This window comes from Fusarium verticillioides, chromosome 5 (assembly GCF_000149555.1).
Source record: "Fusarium verticillioides 7600 chromosome 5, whole genome shotgun sequence".
In the NCBI taxonomy this organism is placed as follows: domain Eukaryota; kingdom Fungi; phylum Ascomycota; class Sordariomycetes; order Hypocreales; family Nectriaceae; genus Fusarium; species Fusarium verticillioides.
The window spans coordinates 448101-468480 of record NC_031679.1 but is presented as its reverse complement, the minus strand read 5'-3'; the positions used below and the strand labels follow the sequence as shown (position 1 = coordinate 468480).

Below are 20380 nucleotides of genomic sequence, written 5' to 3'. Positions count from 1 at the left end.
CTTGTTCACGGCGCCTCGGGCCCAGTCTGCTTGGGGATCGTGTCGGGATAGAGCGTAGGTCGGTCGACGGTTGACCCATTTTCCGAGATCGGGAACGAAGAGGGAGTTTTGGACGTTTGTAAGTGTTGAAAGGGTTTGGACTTCGGGGTCTGTGGTTGTTAGAAGATGATTTACATGGCGTGAAAGTGGACGTGAATGTTCTTACCGATGACATCGAGCCAGTCCACAAGTTCCTGGTCGTACTCATCATCGCGACGATCGTCATATTGCTGCCCCATAGGCACAGCCATTTGATCCTCGCCAGATTGCCGCCGATGCCCCGGCCATAAGAACCGGCTCGCCCTTCGCAGGCGACCAAGCCCACCCCTCCCATTTGTATTCTCCTCAGGAAGCGAAGCCGTCGGCGACAAAGGAGCAGACTGATCATCGCTGTTGATCCCTAACTCAGCCAGACTAGGCCGTCCTCCCTCTTCTGTAAGTCGCGGCATCGCCACCTGCGGAACCCTCCTAGAATGACGAGCAAGTCCATCCGAGACCCTCGCGCGCTCAGGCTGCGATATGCTCCTCGGTCTGCCATCGTCGCTGAACCCATCGAATTGGCTCGTCACACTATGATTCGAGTAGACCGACCCGTTTGAGTTTCGGCGGATGCGGATACTAGGCTGCCTAGCCTGATCGACCGGCGGTCTTCGTCTCGTCTGCTGCTGTGGATAATTCGACGAGGTTTCTTGGTAGGATGGAAATGCCGAGAGGGATGTTTGTGATGGAAAGCGCGGGAATGACGATAGCGATGTCTGCGATTGCGCTGAGGGCGCTTGGCTCAGCGGGTTGAAGTAATCCGATGCTGTTTCTTCGATGGGCCCTGGACTTCCGGGATCGGGAGGCACGGGACGTGAGGACGAGGGACTTGGGGACCGACGATTGTTGAAATGGCCCGTTGGGTTGAGATGGCCCGAGGGCTGAAGGCGATTATGATTGGAAGCCATGCCCATGAAGAAGCATGGCAGAAGAGAAACCGTGTAAATAAATAAATAAAAATTTAAAAAAAGGGAGTCTAGATGAGGTGAGGTGAGAAAAGTAAACTCGGGAGTGATACTGGAATTAGTCAGTCGTCACAGCATGAGCAATTCGGGTCTAGTCCCCAGGCCTTGATTAACCGCTTGTCAGTTGTCAGTAAAGATCAGCCACTTAGTTCTCAAAACAAGAAAAGTTTAGTAGAGTATAGCGTCCCCCTACGTAAAGGTCGTTAATCAGGTCGTGCCGTGGTGGGTACCCCTACGTCACAAGTCGATACCGCTATGGCCAGTAATCTCCAGCCCCGATAAAAAGGTTTGGCGCCCAGGGGTCGTTTAGTGCCGGGACATCCGCGATATCCATTGAGCCTCTCTGACTCTCTACGGATGAAAACACTGTATGTATATCCGCGGGAATATAACAAAGCATTATTCATGATGACTGTGAATATAGTCTGCTGATGCATCAGACATTGAGTGATCACGGAAATAACGTAATATCACGGACATATGATAGATGAAGAGCCTTCTGTAGTCACCAGCCAACGCCACTAGAGTACCACCCGCAATAATTACATCACAGCTTCTCCAGATAAAGACAAGGACAGCCGTTTCATCAATACTGAACCACAGGCTGAGAATACATCTTGGCGTATACTTTGGAGAGTAAATCTCTTGGCCTTGTGAACCCTTGTTTTTCCAAATCAGGATTCTGTTAGTTTTTAAGCTTATTATTCCTCTGTGTGCAGGCATCTCCATGTTTGATGAACCACCCTACACCTGGATGATATTGGGACAACGCATCAACGCAGCGCTATTGTTTGAGGTTTGATGAGAGCGAGTAGATTGTGGTTCTGGCGGTTGGATCCATGGCGTGAATTATCAGTATTTGCTTCGCGAGTTGTGTGATTGATGCGTGCCAGACATTACTCGCTCCAAGACAAGATGATGATAGGCGACTTGTGTTGTTGTGCTACGTAGCATCATGGAGAGTTGCTTTTCTGAGCATCTCGAATCTCGATCGATCAGCATGATGTTCCAGATTTTCGCTTAAACAGTTCTCACTAGTTCGAAATTTAACTATAGCCCAATTATGGCATAAATTGTAATCGTCTTGTTTTCTCATGGGAACAATTGCTAGCTCTGCGCGACAAGCGTGTCTGTGTCTGTCCATCCGGACCCAAATCATAGACGCATTCCAGACGCTTTCCCTTAACGAATCATTAACCAATGATAGGGCTTATGGTCTAGGGGTATGATTTTCCCTTCGCATCTTTAAATCGACGCTTGGGAAAGGTCCGGGGTTCAATTCCCCGTGAGTCCATCTGATAGTGATTCTTTTTTGGCTATGCACCAAACTTCTCACCCTGTTGCCTACGCTCAGATATCTGAAGTTGTTATTTCAGTGTCGGGAGCTTTGACTCTAACATCCTTTTTCCCTAAACCTTGGTCTGACTTAACATTCAACCTCCCTCTCACTGCTATCGCCATTTCCTGAAGGCAATCTTCAACCACAATCACAACTAACAAAAAGAATCACCACAAACAGCAAAAACCATGGACTCACGGGGAATTGAACCCCGGACCTTTCCCAAGCGTCGATTTAAAGATGCGAAGGGAAAATCATACCCCTAGACCATAAGCCCGATGAATGATTACATAATATCTCGTCCCCGCGTTGTCCCATATTCGCTCGCCGTGGAGCGCGGAGTTTGGTGTTGCACGGACTCCGTGGACTGTCCGAAACGCTCCCGGAACCCCGACAGCTGTCAGAGCTACTGCATGAAACAAAGGGACCCTTTTGTTTCTGGTTGCTGTGGTTTGGGTTTGATGGTAGGGCTGTTCTTCATTGGGTTTGTCGTACTCGTATTATGGGTGTATAAGCCTCTGCACTAACGGCCGAGTAACCGAAGATCACCTCAATACGTACTTCGATTGAACACGAGTTCCTATTATTGACAAGCTTTGAAAGCCCTTGAAGCTATTGGAAAGTATTGCGCAGTTTATTTAAAGAATGGTCTGGGGTGGTTCGAGATGATGCGCTAGAACACAAGGCCGCGGGCCATGGGCGGCTTTTGAGCCAATGCTGCAGCTGCCGAGACATCATTCTGAGGCACAACAGTCAACCTACTCTAAACCCTGAGAGGGGGATGTATAAGCAGGGAGGTAGCCCTCGGTAGGCTGACTACGGGACGAAAGAAAACATGACCTCGATACTAAATGACAAAAAGACTTAGGTAATATAGCCTAAGCTTAGGATAACTCTTGCTGAGTTTATTTTGATACCCCATATTAAGATTCACTGTTTTCTTGTCTCCGGAGGACTCCAGGAGGACTGGTAGGCGTGCGAAACGCAGGCATTCGGAAGTGTTGTCGATCTGCAATGGGTAGACGGATTCATTGTCGCCGAGGGTCATGCGACTAATGACCGACAGTGGAATTGTCCAATCGGATTACAGACCAATTGAGTAAATTTACCTCTAGAAATAATGTTATATTCTGCTTGGGAGGACACCAGCGTACACTGATTGGCAGACAAGTTGTGCTGGCAGTACAGGACATGATTTGGCAAGAGCGGATGCCCGATGTGTACAAGCAAATAACGGCCGAAAGCCTATAATTAATAGGCATAAGCCTTGAAAAAGGTCTCGGTGCTATGATCAGAGGTAGAAGTGATATGGCAGGGGTCCTATAGAGGACATGGTGGCTGTTGACCGTTACACGGGACAAATGGCCGCCACCGGTGCACACTCGCTATGAGCATATTGACAGTTATCCTCAACAATGGGAAGCGTCAATACAGCCTAGGCGCTCTCATAAAGTAAGTAACAGTTATTAAAAGACGAGTTCGATACTTGTATTTTGGCTCTGCATCTCAAATCAATCGCATGGGCCAGGTTTAACAGCCCACCCACCCCATTCTTACAGTAAGTTCACATTGATACGGAGTAGTGAAGTTCGAGCTAATGTACTAACAGCAGCGAATATATCTGCTGTATTTTGGAGAGTCAAGTCAAACCGACTCGTGGAGAACTTTTGCATGGTCTTCGACTTATGTCTACTGTTAAGACTCCCATCAGCGCCGTATATCGGTGCTGTTCGCCGACCGGTGATCCTCCAGAATGCCCATATAGACACTATTACAGGTTAATTCGATCTTTGGAAACTAATATCCCTCTCTATGATCAAAGCAAGCATAGTACCCACCGTGTTCTAGTCGACCTTCGTCTAAGTTCTGTCTGCTGATTTAAGCTCTCAGCCACAAGTCTCAACTGCAACTAACACATCTTCCGCCCTTCGCCTTTACTGCTGCACATTCCCTTCGACCCCAAAACTTCTCACACTCCTACCAGCTTCTTCATGAACAAGTCCGTACCCAATCTTGACACCGCCTCCTTGTCGAGCCCTCAGTACATCAAGATTCGACGCCCGCGAAGCTTCTATTATCGAGGACGGCTTCATATCGCGCATAGTACCCTCCTCAAGATAAGCCTGCAACCCCAATAACACGCCAATGCCCGCCAAAAATATACTTGCCGCATATACGCTAAGAAGCTGGGCCATGTTGTAGCGAAAGAAAGTAGCTATCCTCTGACGCCGGCAGGGATAGGCCGTTGAAGGACCTCCTTTGGCAACACCAGATGGTTTCCCATTCGCCGCCCACGAGACTACATTGAAGGAACGGTCTGAAAAGATCGAAATGATGTTGTCCTCATAAAAGTTCCGGATTTCTTGCTCGAGGTTCTTGACGGGGAGGTAATTAACCCGCGTGAGCAACCGCGTAGACATAACCTTGGAATTTATCTTGTAATCCGGCATTGTGGTAGTCCCGTTGAGCCATTGCCTCAACATAGAGCCGATGGAATGATAGGCAGCTACTCGGCGGTATCTTCTGACGTCCGTAGGGAATACGTAGTTTCTGTGAGGGACGGCCTGTGTTCGGTCTTTCAACCTCTTGTCGGGGTCTTTCTCCAGTATGTAAGTCGTGTCAACCACCTTTCTTAGGTATTCGCGTTTCTTAATGTCAACAAATTGTGCACCGCCTGTGTAATTAAATTGGGCAGTGTAGTTGACTTCGTAATGCTCGCACCCGATGATAACGGGTGTATATGCCTTCTTCCATGCCTCGGTGCCTGGCATATCTGGCTGAGGGACTGAAAGGTCATCCACTGTTGCATAACCAATCCACATGATAGGCTCCGTTCTGAAGGCTCCAAAGTTGACCGGATATGGAGGACGTGCCTTCGGTCTCCCCCCAAGATCAGACTCCATTTGGGGGCTTTCATAATCGCCTCGGTCGTTGACGGCGTAGTACGTCAGGTTTCCTGTTGGCGCCAACACGGAGGTATTGAATGGTGCTGCAGCATTCCCAAGCTTCTTGACTTCAGAATCTACTCCATATGCTAGCTTCTCACACTTATAGCCAGGAGCAACAAAGTTGATGACATAGGAACAGTTCCACCCCTCCCCACAGATCTCAAACGCCGACTCCTTGCGGACTATGGCCTCGCCCATCAGTATTGATTTGATGGTAATGAAGTTGTCGACCAGCGGGCTAGAAGAAGTGTAATAGTCAAATTCATTTGCGTTAGCGTTGGAAGGGGTCAGGCCAGCGACAGCAGTCGAATTCCATATGGACATGGACATCAGAAACTGGTCATCTATCTTCTGAGGATCCCTCCAATATATCTTCTCCTCATTTTCGAAGTTCAAAGTCCGGATAGACGTGCATGTCGTAGTTTCTTCAAAAACACCGACGACAACCGACAAAGTCTCAGAGGTCAATACGACAACAAGAGGAGTGACCCAGCAGTAAAGCGCCAGAAGGTTCCCAACCTTAGCTTTACGGATAGAGCCCCAGGTGAAGAGGGAGAAGATATCCGAGTTGGCGGTAAATATCGAGTCGATGGTCTCAACCCGGGCTGTTTTATTTCGGACCACTCTCCAGGCTCTTTGGTGAAACGCAATAGTAACAGCCGTACCGAGACTAGCCTTGGCGCAGAATGCAACGATAGTCCCGTACCGTAACATCAGAGACTGGTTGACAGCCTCTTTGCCATTGAGGTGGAGGTAGAACAGGTGATGACCAACAGCAAAGAGAATGCCAACAAGGACCAAGAGGCACATGTTCCAGGGTTTATGTCTGTACACCTGCCAAGCCTTCCAGAAGCCGTCAATGCTGCGCTTGATCAAGGCAAGCCCCGGGAGCTTCATGTCAGGCTTTCCAGGCTTAACTCCATCACTAGCCAAACCAGAGCTCTGAGACGTCTGAGCTTCACGGCGTTCATCCGGGCGCAGAAGCATGATGTCGTCGGTAGCGGCGATCGACCGTTCATGTCGTTCACGATCGCTCTCGACGTAAGAAGACGGAGGTATTGGCGATGAAAACATTTGTCGCGGACACGAGAGATAGTGCGTAGTGGAAGAGGTAAAATGGCCTGTAGCAGCAGACGAGTTGGAATTTATTGCAAGAGCTAAGTTTCATTTCTTTTCACAGCCTTATTTTGAGAAGCAGGCTGTTGGCAAATATGCAGCTTATGTCAGGCTTCGCGCTATGACTGCAAAGAGCACTGATATCTACGCCAATTAATAACGCCTCTTTGCTTCAAATAGAATGCCACAACCCAGTAGAGAGACAGCAGCGTCCATGCCTTGAGCCCGCGACCATACTTCTTCCATTAAGCTTGGAGTTCCCTTGTCTGGAGAAACCTGACTGCCTACCCTTCTACCCATAGTAACAAATGCAATCGAAGACAGGATACAGTAACAATGATATGCTGCAAAGGTAATGCGATATACGCATGAATGATGGCAAAGCGCAGAACCTCCAGCCTTGAATACCTGTATTTCCAGTTTCATGTGTCACCTTTTTGAGTGGCTGCTTATGCCCAGCAATGGGCATGGTAGGACAAACAGAGAAAACATAACTACCCATATTCAATGTTAAAAGAAATAAGCTCATGAATTACTTCTTGCTCTTGATATAAGGTAGTTTACACTGACGTTTATGTAAAACCGGCAAAAGACACCTGCGATTTCCTCTGGATCCAGGCCAAACTTGGAGGTGAGAACATGCTGTAAGTCACCAATCGAGCCCACCTTAGGGAGCAAGAAAACACAAGACCTGATTTTAGGGTGGCAAAATAAACTCCATAAAAGGTATCCTAAACTCATCCTAAATTTATACTAAATCACCTAAATCCTTTTATTAATTAGGCTTAAGGTCTCGAGTGTTATTTCCTCCCCTAGGCCCACAAGTGAGATTGTAAATGTGGCGGACAACCTTGCTTCAGCTGGTGGAGAGAGGAGAGGAAAAGAGTGTTATTTTGAGTTGATAGTCCCCACAGCTGATGGCTCACATCACGCGCCTCACACACACGAGAGGAGAGGAAAGAAGTAAATCAGGAGGATATAAAGATAGACCCCACGCCTTGTGGTCTCCAATGGGCTACCATGGTGAGGGGAGGCCGGAAGAAAACCTAGGATCTTAACCATAAACGATATGAGTTTTCAGCTAATTTTCATCTAATTATAGGGCACTCTTTCCTGAGTCTATTTTAGTATCCCCAAGAGTCGGGTTTTCTAGCTTTCTAAGATATAGGAGGAGGTTATTAATTAAATACAAGCTTCTACTTTTAATAAACTTTAAGAGTCCTTAAAGTTATTAGAAAGTATTATATAATTTATCTAAAAAATAGTCTGTAGTAGTTTAATATAATATACTAGAATATAAAGCTATAGGCTATAAGTAGCTTTTAAACTAATATTATAGCTACTAAGATATTACTTTAAAGTATAATAGTTAACTTACTTTAAACCCTAAAAGGGGGGAAATAGGTATATATAGAGGTAGCCCTTAGTAGGTCAAGAGTTAGAAAAAGTAATAAAAAGGCTTCCCCTAGATATTTAGTCTTGTAAATGCCTCTAAGGTCAGCCTCTTTGACTTTATAAAGCTAGAAGACCCCAGATTCATGTATTAAGTGTAAGCGGATATTGATCATTTACTCGATTAGTGAATGGAAACTCGCTACAAACTCTATAGATCTTCTCGTTGTACCCTAGAACTTTTACATTTTCCATTACGCACATGTATATCCGTACTTCTCACCAGGTACTTGGCTATTTATGAGCCTTCATCAGACTCACAAAATCCGCCCACTAGCCAAACGCAGTAATCAGCCGCCTCGCGCTGCGCATCCCCGGTTGATCACCATTAGCCCTATGTTGATCATTCCGGACAGGAACATTGGAGACTGGCATACCTTTCTAGCCTATAAATAAAAGGATTATGCGTACGCTTATAAAGTAAAGACAGTTATATAATAACCATAAGCATATTAATCAAGCTCAGGCACGAACCCTATCCTCCTTAGATCAATAAAAGTAACCTTCTGCGTCATCCAGAATTTTGTCAAAAATACTATCACCCTGGCCGGAGTCAAGGCCAAAAATACAGCACAATGTCGTCTTCACAAACTTCTCAGCTTTAGATTTAACATCAGACCATTCATTTCTGCGGTCACTGTGTTTCTTCTGGAAGAAGGCAATGACGCAGATCGCAAGCCAGATTTGCTCCTTGATATTCTGCCGGCCTTGGAGTGTTGTGATGAAGGCTGGGATTTCTGGGATGCCGGTGCTTGGAAAGACATTGGCTTCGACAACGGTTGAATCAAACGAACCGTTACCCTCCTGAGCATCAATAAGCAGAGAAAGGTTATCTCCGGCAGCATCTCCGGCAGCATTTACGTCCTCGTCATAATCGTCCTCTTCTGGAGAATATTGGTCGTCTTGTGGATCTTCAAAGGTGTTGCTGCTTATGGCCATCCTCATCATTCTGGGTTGCGCCAAAGATCTGTTACTTGTTCCCGATGCCAAGGCGTAGCTTCCAACTGATGCTCCTCCAGACGGGGCTTGGGTGGCTACGAACCCAACATCAGATTGATTGCTGAGGGAGACGCTTGACAATAGACGCTGGCTACTAGCAGGGGCATTGCCAGCAACGTTTGTACGAATACCTGTTCCGTTCATGGTGGCAACGAAGGATGTCTGCGTACTGGCCAAACTGTAGGTCTTGCCAAGCCTGATGATTTCAGCTTCGTTCGCATACTTCTCATCAGGATCGGTGGTCGAAAGCGCTTTTTCTTCAAACGTCTGGATCAGGGCTCGTGCAGCAAGAGTATGGATGACACGGTTGGAGGGTGTTGAAGTGTTGGGGGGTTTTGAAAAGGTATATGAAACCTCTTTCGTTATGGGACCAGTGCGCATACCAGGAACCTCATACACTATCTTGGCCTGGAAGTCGGGCTTGAATGTACCGCTGATGATAGCATACCAATAGCTGCGAATGGCCCAGAACATAGTCCCAGGTTTGGGGGCCTGTTGAAGTGCGCTTGTGGGTCGAAGGTTGCTGCCTTTGGCTCTGGGACCAAGTTCACTTTGGTTGGGTTGTCGGCGACCGCCTCCTTGGTCCCTACCACTGGAACCTCCCGTCGTTCTGGGTTGAGTAAGTTCCATTCCCCAATCAATTGAACGAACCCGAACTGGTGCAAGGTTTATAGACTTGATGAGGGTCTCGGCCTTTTCAGTCTGATGGTCGTCGTAGAGTTCCGACTCAGTTATATAGGCAGTAGCACCAGAGCCAGCTCGCGCCAAAGCTTCACACATGCCTCGGGAGACATCATCTCCTAGGCCCAAGACGAAAACCCGCAAGAGTTTAGATTTTGCAGCGGCGTTGGCAACATTCTCTTGAACTGTCTTCGTGGCGGCAGTGACTCCCCAGTCAAGGCCGTCAGTGATGACGATGACGGAGCATCGAGGCTTGGAGGCGTTTCGCTCGCTAAAGACAGTCTTGAGAGCCTTATCAATGTCGGTATCACCATAGGCGCTTGCCTTGAGCTGATTTAGAGCATTGGCGTAAGCCTTTCTGACTTGCATTAAGACGTGTACAACCTTTTCTGGCAAAGGTGGTTGTGCTCGGGAACTCAGCCCGGCATCTCTAGCTCTTGACTGTTGTAGAATACAGCAGTCCTCCATTTTGAGGACTTAAGGTGCATCCGCACATTTGAAGAGCAACCGCCGTAAGAAATGCGATAAAGTCTTCATTATACGCATAGCTTGGGACTCTGCTTATTCCCAGCTACCTGTCTTTTATAGTATTAGAGAGCTAGTTCTAAAGCTCGGTCCGTTTTCTTCTTCGCCTTCTCCTCGACTTCCCAAACATGCCCTCCGACAGCAACATCCATTACTGTACGCAGTTAGTCGTTCCAGAGGAACTCGCAGAAGAGGCAATCCGAGTCGCCCTGCAAGAGAACCCGGAGAATGCCATCAATTCTCCGGCCATTCCTCTTGCCCCTGCCGGGGGTATCACCCCCAACCAGCGTCTGATACAACCCATCAATCGTCTGGGTTTCTATGTAAATAAAACCTGGAAAAACGGCCGGACCATACGTGTGCGTTTCCTCCCCGGCGCAAGTCCTTACGTCCAGGGAAAGGTCAAACAGTATGCCAATGTCTGGTCCAAATATGCCAACATACATTTCAAATTTGTGTACTCGGCTCCGGAGGAGATTCGCATCAGCTTTGTGAAGGGTGACGGATCTTGGTCAGCTTTTGGTACGGACTGCCTGACCCGACCGAAAAATAACGCCACCATGAATTTCGGTTGGTTCGATGACAAGACTAGCGACGAAGAATTCTCCAGGACAACCATACACGAGTTTGGTCACGCTCTTGGATGTATCCATGAGAATTGTCAGCCCAACGCTGATATTCAATGGAACAAACCAGTCGTGTACGAATCCTACAAGAGATCAGATGGCTGGTCCCCTGAACAAGTCGATTTCCAAGTATTAAAGCACTACGATCGTCGCAGAGACGGAGTCAAGTCTACCAAATACGATCGCCTGTCCATTATGGCATACCCTATCCCCAAAGAATTCACGCTGAATGCATTCTCAGTTCCTTTGAACACCCACCTGTCCGCAACGGACATTGCTTTTATCAGTCGAATCTATCCAAAGCCACGGAAGACTCGCCGTTTGGGCCACGACAATAACCCAGCTTACACCTCAAGTAGTCATTTTGATGTTGGCGCCTTCACAACCATTTCTGTCGCGTCTGCTGGAAGAGGTGCGAAGGATCACCGGACGCTTATCCAATTCCCTGAATCATATTCCTCAGCACCATTGATCTCAGCCGGAATCAGCTTTATGGACTTTGATAATTCTGACAACCCACGAGTCAAGTCCCTTGTTGAAGCTGTCCTTCCAAGTCAGGCCGTGCTGAACCTTCATTCGTCTGGTGGCGGTGGTCGTCACGATGCTGGCATGTCCTGGCTCCTATGCCCACCTGGAGATGCAGACTTCCAGTGTGGCTCGTTTACCACCAAAGCCAACAATGCAACCCAATCGATTAGCTTTGATCGTGTATACTCTTCTACACCCAAGGTAGTTGTGTTCTTCAGCGCCTTGGACATTGACAAGTCTACACCCTGTCGTGTGAAGACATACGCCTCAAACGTGACAAAGAACGGCTTCAAGCTCCATATCGAGACCTGGGACAGTAGCAAGGTCTTAGAATGTGGGGTTTCCTGGGTCGCTGTTCCAGCCAACAAGTCAGGTATCGCTATTGGGACATTTGGTGAAGATGAAAACTTGTATTTTAATGACGGACTCAACAAGGTCGGTGCAGTTAAGTTTGAGCCGAGCTTTACTGAGCCTCCGAGAATCTTTTTGGCGTTGAATATGTTGAACCTTGACAGGGGCGGACATACATGTGTTCGTATCTCTAGTAGTCATGTCATGGGAACACAGATGGAGTGGCGCCTTGACACATGGAGAGGCACATCTTTTAAGGAAGCCGGCGCGAGCTTTATTGCTGTTGGTGTTTAGCTATATAGTAGTCAAGGGTATGGTTATGGGGCATCAGTTTCATGAAATTTATATCTATTAGTTCTTACAATGTTCTTTGACTTTAAGGACAGCTTTGTTTGGCTTGCTGTCTTGGCATTAATAGTCGTAAATGTGTCTCCTGTATTAGTTCCTTAATAGGCCAGTAGATTGTTGACGTTAACTTAGTTCAGGGCTGCTATCACCTAATAATGATACAGCCTACATTGTGTCAATTTTCTAAAGCTACATACACTCTCCGAGCTAAAACTCCTGGGTTATACTAGCCCTAGACTTTAAATCAGCGTACTATCAGCTACAGTACGTCAATAATTGCTCTTACCTCTTGGCACTGTTAGGTTCTCTTAGTACGAAAGCTAACATCTTGGCGGCAGCCGCTGATGTTCTGTAAGCTTAGATTGAGCACCCTGCAACTGCTTAACGTATGTCTTGTCATCTGTCTTTGCCCTAAGGTGTAATCTCTGGTCCTATGATATTCTGTTCTTAAGTTTCGCTAAAGGAGCTAAAAGAGGAAATACTATATTGTATAGCAAGACTCTATATTGCCGTGCTATGGGGATAAGAGTCTAATAGTCTAGTGTCGGAACCTATCCCAGCACTCTAGAAACATTTATATAATTTCCTAAAAGAACAATAAAAAACAAATCTTTACACATATTGCCGTTATATACATATTTATTAGTTCCTGCTTCGGAAACAGAGGCAGCCAATATAGGGTCACACTCCCCACGTCTGACCAGCGTTCGGTTTGGAAGCCAAGAAAGAAAACATAGGAGCATACCCACTTCGTTAAAGTTCTGAAAGGGATCGGTGGTTCCCAGTTCGACAGTTTCCAAAACCACTTCCATGGTCCATTAGGGTCCCAATCTGGCTGGTATGTTGCCATCCATGCTCGGTGAACAAATGCAGTCAAAGCCCTCTCCACCCATTGAAATTTCTTGAAATTGTACCAAGTGTAAAGGATGCGGAATAGTGTGCCCACAGAGTTGTCGTCGTTCCACATCGCTCTGATTATGAAGCGCTCTCCCAGATAGATTGTAACGCAAATGGCCTGGCCAATGACAGCAAATAGAACTTGAGAGCCTGAGCGCCCTTTCTAGTCTCGAATGTAAAGCCTGCTGAGCCAAGCTTGAGAGTGTGCTTGCCCCCAAATTTCTCGGTAGCTATCTCACGTGGTATCCAGGAATCCACGGTGCACGCGCCCAGTCTCGCGCAATCAGAAAAGAGAAGCTCGGTCGGAAGTGACTCAAGGCCATAGAAAAGTCGCTTCATCCTTACATCGGTGGTTTTACTTTGAGATATGGCATTGGCATTCATGCACGACATATTCATCAGAATCAGGGGAATATCTTCGGGCTGAGTTGTCGTTCTAGATTGAAGGAGCGAGTGAGCTTTAACAAATCTAGCTGCTCTGTCAGCCTGCGTGGCGTTAGTCAAAAGCACCTTTCGTGAGAATCGAACAGACAACTGACCGGCGTTCGCGCGTAATCTTGGTACTCTTTGACATTCAAAGAATTCTGCAGATGTGTTAAGAGTCGGCGCCGCACCGGCTCACGGAAGGGCTCAGATTCATCTTGTAAATGCTTACTGATCTCAGTGGTAGGTTTGTTACCAGGGCTACCATCGTAAGACGGCCTCAACAACTTGAGGTATGCCAACGATCCGTGGAGTGGGAAAACAATACATCCTGACAAGATGCCTTCCTGCAAAGTCCACGCTCTGCCCATCCAATTCGAAGCATATATATATGCTACAACATCCAGCAAATCTTCGTCTTGAGGGCTGTAGTAGGTCGGGCGTCCATATGCCGCAATAGAAGCTGGGCGTCGACCAGCATTCAAGGCTTGTAGCCCCTTATCAAAGACTAAGGTGTGTGATGCCGCAGCATAAATGAGGTTCATTGACTCGATGGCCCCGCCTCGAAGGTCAGCGTCATCGATAGCTTGGGGTATGCAGAAGCTGTCCAGCCAAAAGTATTCGTATGCGCGACTTGGAGGTTCGATTTCGCCGGGCCGAAAAGACCACCAATTCGCGATCCATTCGCGCAATCCCCAGTCTTCAATGGAGGTGGGCAAACTCGAAAGCACTTGTCTAAGGTATTCGACTTGACATTTGGGTAAGCAGTTCTGAGAAGATCCGAATTGTTGATCACCCCAGACGTGAGATATTGCGATGAACCTACAGGATGGAGTATATGGAACCACCTCCAGCTCAATCTTGCCAAGCGGTGACTGTGTGATCCTGACTACAGGGATCCCTCCGGAAGCCACGATGGTTTTCACCCTTTCAACTGGGACGACGATATCTTCACAGAGACACCCGTCAGTGCGGTGGAGAGGCATAGACAACTTATTAGTAACGAGACATTTGTCACTACTGCAGCCCGAGTGATCTTCAGAATTGATTCGAGGTGGCTTGAGTGACGATATGAAGTAAAATTCGGGGTAGGACATCGGTGAAGCATCTAAAAAGTTCAGCCTCTTTTCGCACCACCCATTCTTGATCATTCTGCGCTTAAGAAGTTTTGTTGATGCCGACATTGTGGATGTCTTGGCGACCTTGAGCGTATCGGAATCGAGCACATATGCCACAAGATATGACAACATGTGTACTGAGAGGAGAATTTCTGTAAGCTTATCGTCGTCGAGATTCGCCACATTATCAATATAGATGAGGACAATCTGTGCGCTCTGATAAACCTTTTTAAGTTCAGTTCTCTTGGCCTCGAGTTCCGCAGCAGTGAGGCTGTTGTTTAGTTCATCCCATCGAGCTTTGAGCTCTCGCCAGTACCATTGCGGTATGCGAAGATCAATAGAAGAATGGGACCCGTCAGGCTGAGCGCCTGCGAATTCCTCATGTCTGATGTTTCGACCTAGCGCTTCAGATGCTAGACGGAAGAATAGCCATGATTGAATGACTGAAGCCCGCCAATGGCTTAGAGAGAAGCTTGTGCTCTCCTGGTGATCAGATTCAGCAGCATTGAACATTTGCGTTGTCGCATCGCACGCCGCCCTCTTAAAAGAGTCTGAGCAATTGGTTTGGTCTGTTATTGAGTATTGGGTTCGCGCTATGAGAGGTACTCGGATTGATTCCACATCTGTATCTCGTGGATACGGGAAGCAAGACATTTTCAGGTATCACGAATCTAGTGGTGAGTACAGAGTATAGCAAAAAGATATGCGAATGAAAGACCATGACTGCATGTTTCTAGTGAAGCGAGGCAGGGCTTTATATTGGATGGGATGCTGCCCCCACTTCGGCTGTTCGGGGCAGCGGCTGGAGGAAGCCCAAAGCAAGGATTGTGTATTTAGGTGGCCTCGGGTCGATTGTGGTGGGTGGGATTACCACCAGATCCAGGCAAAGGCGCAGCGAACTGCGCCCCATTAGGCCAAGTTTCGCTTCTGTCCACAGCCTGGTTTTGAGAAGTAGGCTGCAGGTAGGTAAGGTATGCAGCTTATGGCAGGCTTCCAATTCGCGCTGTGGCTGGAGTGAGCACTGATATCCAAGTTGATTTAAAGCAGTACACACCAATCATGGTCTCATATCTGCGCAGTGTGATGCATGTATGCATACCTAACTACGAAGTGCAGCGCCTGCTTACACCAAGCAACGGGTGTGCTAGGACCAACGAAGATTGCATAACCACCCGTACTAAGTGATAAAATAGTCAAGTTCGTGGAATATCTTTTACACTGAAACCAGCATAGACTGATACTAATCAGATTTCAGTGTAACAAACCCATGATATCCCACGTGCATCTAGACCTGACTTTCAGGCCAGAACATCATACATGGTATAAGCCAACAAAGTATGCCCATGATTGTGATTGTAAATGTGACAGAAACCCTTGATTAAGCTGGCGGAGGTGAACTGGAAGGATATAAAGATAGACCCGACGCCTTGTGGTTCCGAATTGGCTACCATGAGGAGGAGCTTGGAAATAGCCCCCAATGTGGATGAACAGGAGGGTTATGAAGCCCATATTTTGTACAACTTAGCTAAGTTCAGCAGCAACATCATCATAAGCCCTCTTCAACAAAACAAGCAACTCATCCATCTCATCCTCCGTGATCGTCAACGGCGGCGAAACAATAACATGATCACCCACTTTTCCATCTGCAGTCCCGGAACCAGGATAAACAGCCAACCCCAATTGAAAAGCCCTCTCCTGAACCTTGACGCCAAATCGAATCTCGCTGTCAAAAGGCGTCTTGGTCTTTTTATCCTTCACAAACTCAATACCCCAAAACAACCCTCTACCTCTAATGTTTCCAACAAACTCGAGATCCTGGAAGATTTCGACTAGGGACTTGTGTAATCGTGCTCCAAGAGTAGCAGCGCGAGAAACCAAGTTATCCCTGCGGATAATCTTCTGGATCGCTAGTGCAGCTGCGCAACTCACGGGGTGAGCTTGATACGTATGTCCATGATTGAAGCTCGCCGTTCCCTTCTTCAACGTCTCAATGATCTTTCTGTGCACCAAAGTCGCGGCGATAGGAGCGTATCCGCCTCCAAGACCTTTGCCTGTGGTGACGATATCAGGACGAACATCGCCATCTTGCTCGAAGGCGAAGAATGTTCCACACCGTCCGACTCCGCACATGACTTCATCGAGGATAAGAAGAATGCCATACTTTCGACAGACTTTTCCAACACCTTCGAAGTATCCGGCTGGAGGAGAGATACAACCTGCTGTTGCGCCGCCAACTGTCTCTGCAACGAAAGCCATGATGGTGTCTGGGCCGACAGCCTGGAACTCTGCCTCAAGCTCATCGACTAGTCTCTGAGCGTACTCTTGTTCCGTTTCGTCATCTTTCCGAACTCGGTACTCATACGCTGGACTAACGTAGCTCACATTATCCAGAAGAATAGCACCCTCATACGGCGCCCTTCTCGCCACAAAACTACCCACGCTCATAGCGCCAATAGTATTCCCATGATAAGCCCGCCTTCGCGAAACAAACTTGGTCCGCTGCGGCTGTCCGTTCTCAACATGATACTGCCTCGCAAGTTTCATCGCTGAATCCATAGCTTCACTACCAGAGCCAACAAAGTACGCTCTCGTCAAGTCAAAGGGTTCTCCTTCTAGGATATAGTTTGCGAGATCCTCTGCGCTGTTGGTTGTGTAGGCCATGGTGTGCACGTATGACACACTCGACATTTGCTCAACCATTGCGTCGCGGACTTCAGTGTTTCCATGGCCGATGATGGCGACTGCAGCGCCTGCGCAGCCATCGAGGATTTTGCGGCCGGATGAGAGGGTGATCCAGACGCCTGATGCGGATGATACGGTCTCTGGACGGGTGAGGAGGGAGCGGTGCATAAGATGGGGCTCTGAGGCCGAGGAGAGTTGAATGTCACCCATTGTGTCAGGTAAGATAAGTAGCTGTCCTTTAGTCGATGATCGCTCAGATGAAGAGATGGAAAAGATATCTTGGGTAGAGGATTGACTGACTTTATAAAGGAGGGAATAATGTTCTGTCGCTTCTTATCGAGTTTGAGGTGGAGCCGAAGCCACTCGGCTTAGAACAGGCGATTCGGGTCTGGATGCTCTTTTCGGGTTTCGAGGAGACGCGAACGAATGAGACAACAGCTTCAGCACTGAAACTATCTTCTCACCAAGATACGCGATAGGTTTATTTCAAGAGCATACTAAGTTCCATAATCAATCGAAAATAGATCCAAAACTTCTAAGCTACGTTATCGTCACCCATATTATCCATACTCGTCGACAAGAGATGCGGATCATCACAGAATGACAGTAATCTCCACCAATCCTCACCCACAAACTCACTCCCACTCGTCTCCTCCAGAAACACGAGCCCATCTGTATCCAAACCCTGCTCAGCATCACTCGCCACCAGCTGATGCAACTTCGACCCATCATCCGCCGACACCAACCCCGCCGGCCTATCAAACGTCTGTCTCGGCATCCCCTGCAACGGCGCAAGGTGAATAGAATCCTCCAACTCGGGATAATCATACCTCGACCTCTTAACCCTCCGCCCCTCACTAACCCTCGTCATGATACTCTTCGCCGTATTCAAAACATCAATCCACTCCTCCGCCAATCTCCAAACCTTGCCTATTCTCACTAAAACAGCCATAGTCCTTTCAGCTTGGGCGTCTGCGTCGGCGGTTTGACTTGGCGTGAAGCCCATGAAGTTGGGAAACGCTGCGCCGTATATGCTCCAGAGAGTGGAGGAGAAGGCGCATAGGCCTGAGAAGGGGGTGCGGAGGGGACAGCCGACGTGTTCGAGATCGGAGAGGAGAGAGGATATTTGGGATGCTGCGTCGTAGAGATCGAAGACGTTTTGGAGCCAGAATGAATCGGGGCCTCGGGCTTTGAGGAGTGGTGGTTCGATGGGGCCGCGGGGTTTGACTTCGTCTACTGGGCTGAAGGGGATGTATTCACGGCAGAGGAAGAGCAAACTACGATTGATAAGTATTGTACTTCAGGAAGAGGAACACAGGGGCTTACCTGACGTAGTGGACCAAGTTGATGTATCCAAACCTCTCAGCCTGTCCTCGCTGAGCATGCACCGATACCTTCGTAGCAGGATACTTCATCAGCGTATCCTGAGAATCTCGCCACTTGATCAAGTCCCGCTTCATCTTACTCCAATCCGAAGTATCATTGAAAGGGCACTGCTCTGGTTCAGTCATGCCAGGCTGTCTTCTTCCGCCCTCAGCGATCCAAGTGTGAATTCTCGACCAGATACGTAAACCTTGAATGAGAAGGACAAGATGATCATCTGGCCCGTAGGCCTTCAAACTATCATCTATCGGCGCAGATTGAGTGCTCTGTCCGAACAGGAACTGGGTGTCGTTAACGGGAAGGGAGAAGTGCATATCTCCATCAGCGAACATAGCCTGTCGTCTCTTGCCGCAACTCAACAGTCTGTCCATCTTGAAGCATGTCCATAAGGTTCTTTTCTCAAGCTCTGACAGAGTTTCTCTCTTGCCACAGCTCGCGAAACCAGTGCTGAGTAACCCTTGAGCCATTCTCGTTGCAATGCCACAATGCATCCACGCATTAAAACCATCTCCATCTCCCCAGTTGCAGAGCGATAGTATGAGGAATGTCTGAATGAGAGCTAGACTCGGACCACTCGTCATCCTCTTTTGTGCCTCGCCGGCTATAAAGAGAGTGTTCTTGTTGTTAATATCTGCGGTGTAAGACTCCGAGTATCGATGTGAAACTGCAACAATAACGAGGAGCCGAAGCTTCTGAACTACACTGAGCTCATCTTGTCGATACTCAAGATCATCCGGATGTAGAAACCCAAACTCGGGAAATTGAGCCCTAAATAAGTTGATAGCACTGATAACTTGCGCTCGCGACGTCTGTTCAAAGACTTGATTGACATCTTGCCAAACATCACCCGAGACATCTGTTTGCCTCAGATCAACACTCAACCGCTGTCTTTTAGCAGGCCTTTTAGACCCTGAGCTTTGACCCAGCACTGGACCACCCAAGACACAAGTCTCGGTACAACCACTCTTTATGCAGCCCGCACAAGGGGGCTGATCATTATGTCTACACTTGACTTTCGATCTTCTATTGATAGTAGTTAGACGCTGTCTCGGGTCTTAGACGAGCTGTATTACCTGCATCTACAACCAGGTTAGAACTGTACATATGGGCATTCAAGATGTGGGTAGTTACCTCTCGCACGCAATTGTCGTTCTCATCGTTTCTGTTTCCGATTCGCGTTTCAATTGATATGAGTCTGGGCTGATTCAGGCGGGGCTTCGGGTTTGGCTTCGTGAAGATGTTTTTCGGGTCTAAAGCCGATTCGGGTTTGGCCCAAGACACCTTGGGCACGTGCCAGGATACGCGTATAAGTGAAATTTCATCGTACCGAACTTATCTGTAAATAGGACTAGTCTACATAGGTATACTTGGTCTACTACATCTTCCAAGGCTTTAACTATCATGATCTAACTTTCCTAAATTATACCTTACTAAGACTAATAGTACCTATTAGGTATAAAAAGATATATTTGAATAAGCTATTTAACCTTCTATAGCTTTTATAAGAGTCAAAAAGCAGCTAACTTCTGATAGTGTATTGCTGGTTATTGGCTTCACAGACCTCTGTTCCAGTGATTCAGCCAGTGAATAGTCTAGGAACACCGGCATATTGTCCCATCTAAGGCTAAGAATTACTGAATGCTAACAAGATCCAAATGAGAATCCCTGGAATCTCCACTGTCCGGGATTGTGAAAGAATACTAAAGGCGTCGGTAGCCCGGCATCTCAGCCTTAAATTCTTAGCGTTCTAATTGGTTTCTTCGTAACTCACGGTTAATCGGCTTATACCACCAGTCTTGAAACGCCAAGACGAAACAAAGAATGGTTCCATCCAAATTGTAAAGGCCGTCAGGGGTCGCCCCGTCATCTGAAACGCTTTTGGCAGATGGGCCCAGATTGTCGGCTTCCGGCCGGGATCCGA

At 47.7% G+C, this 20380-nt stretch overlaps 7 protein-coding genes and 2 non-coding genes across 10 annotated transcripts in view; 2 read left to right on the top strand and 7 right to left on the bottom strand.

Annotated features, from left to right (window-relative positions):
- Positions 1–986, bottom strand: part of FVEG_15223 (hypothetical protein) — a gene marked incomplete at its 5' end in the record, with an annotated part of 2916 nt that extends 1930 nt beyond the window's left edge. Inside the window, one exon of the mRNA XM_018904349.1 lies at positions 206–986. Coding sequence (XP_018747267.1) covers positions 206–986 — 781 coding nt within the window. The remainder of the gene's footprint in view (positions 1–205) is intronic.
- Positions 987–2249: 1263 nt separating this feature from the next.
- Positions 2250–2337, top strand: FVEG_15224. The gene has a single exon. It is a non-coding gene; the product is annotated as a tRNA-Ala (tRNA).
- A 234-nt stretch (positions 2338–2571) lies between these two features.
- On the bottom strand, positions 2572–2659 carry FVEG_15225. Its single transcript has one exon. It is a non-coding gene; the product is annotated as a tRNA-Ala (tRNA).
- A 1657-nt stretch (positions 2660–4316) lies between these two features.
- FVEG_03253 (hypothetical protein) lies at positions 4317–6404 on the bottom strand (the record flags this gene model as incomplete). The annotated part of the gene is made up of 1 exon (XM_018890867.1): positions 4317–6404. The coding sequence occupies one exon, from the start codon at positions 6402–6404 to the stop codon at positions 4317–4319; it is 2088 nt and encodes a 695-aa protein (XP_018747268.1).
- A 1983-nt stretch (positions 6405–8387) lies between these two features.
- Positions 8388–9947, bottom strand: FVEG_03254 (hypothetical protein; the record flags this gene model as incomplete). Its single annotated transcript, XM_018890868.1, has 1 exon — positions 8388–9947. One exon carries the CDS (start codon positions 9945–9947, stop codon positions 8388–8390), a length of 1560 nt encoding a protein of 519 aa, XP_018747269.1.
- A 284-nt stretch (positions 9948–10231) lies between these two features.
- On the top strand, positions 10232–11902 carry FVEG_03255 (hypothetical protein; the record flags this gene model as incomplete). The annotated part of the gene is made up of 1 exon (XM_018890869.1): positions 10232–11902. One exon carries the CDS (start codon positions 10232–10234, stop codon positions 11900–11902), a length of 1671 nt encoding a protein of 556 aa, XP_018747270.1.
- Positions 11903–12397: 495 nt separating this feature from the next.
- FVEG_03256 (hypothetical protein) lies at positions 12398–15106 on the bottom strand. 2 transcript variants are annotated; one of them, XM_018890871.1, is made up of 3 exons: positions 13509–15106; positions 13393–13437; positions 12398–13339 (listed from the first exon to the last, which is right to left on the bottom strand). In XM_018890871.1, the coding sequence occupies exons 1-3, from the start codon at positions 15046–15048 to the stop codon at positions 13335–13337; spliced, it is 1590 nt and encodes a 529-aa protein (XP_018747272.1). In that variant the 5' UTR covers positions 15049–15106; the 3' UTR covers positions 12398–13334. The 2 variants fall into 2 exon arrangements, with proteins under 2 accessions (XP_018747272.1, XP_018747271.1); XM_018890870.1 differs by having other exon boundaries at positions 13393–15106.
- Positions 15107–15813: 707 nt separating this feature from the next.
- FVEG_03257 (hypothetical protein) lies at positions 15814–17391 on the bottom strand. The gene has a single exon (XM_018890872.1). It carries the CDS (start codon positions 17284–17286, stop codon positions 15916–15918), a length of 1371 nt encoding a protein of 456 aa, XP_018747273.1. The 5' UTR covers positions 17287–17391; the 3' UTR covers positions 15814–15915.
- An 87-nt stretch (positions 17392–17478) lies between these two features.
- Positions 17479–19666, bottom strand: FVEG_03258 (hypothetical protein). The gene is made up of 4 exons (XM_018890873.1): positions 19591–19666; positions 19533–19538; positions 18403–19482; positions 17479–18353 (listed from the first exon to the last, which is right to left on the bottom strand). Exons 1-4 carry the CDS (start codon positions 19614–19616, stop codon positions 17612–17614), a joined length of 1854 nt encoding a protein of 617 aa, XP_018747274.1. The 5' UTR covers positions 19617–19666; the 3' UTR covers positions 17479–17611.
- Between the last annotated feature and the right edge of the window lie 714 nt (positions 19667–20380).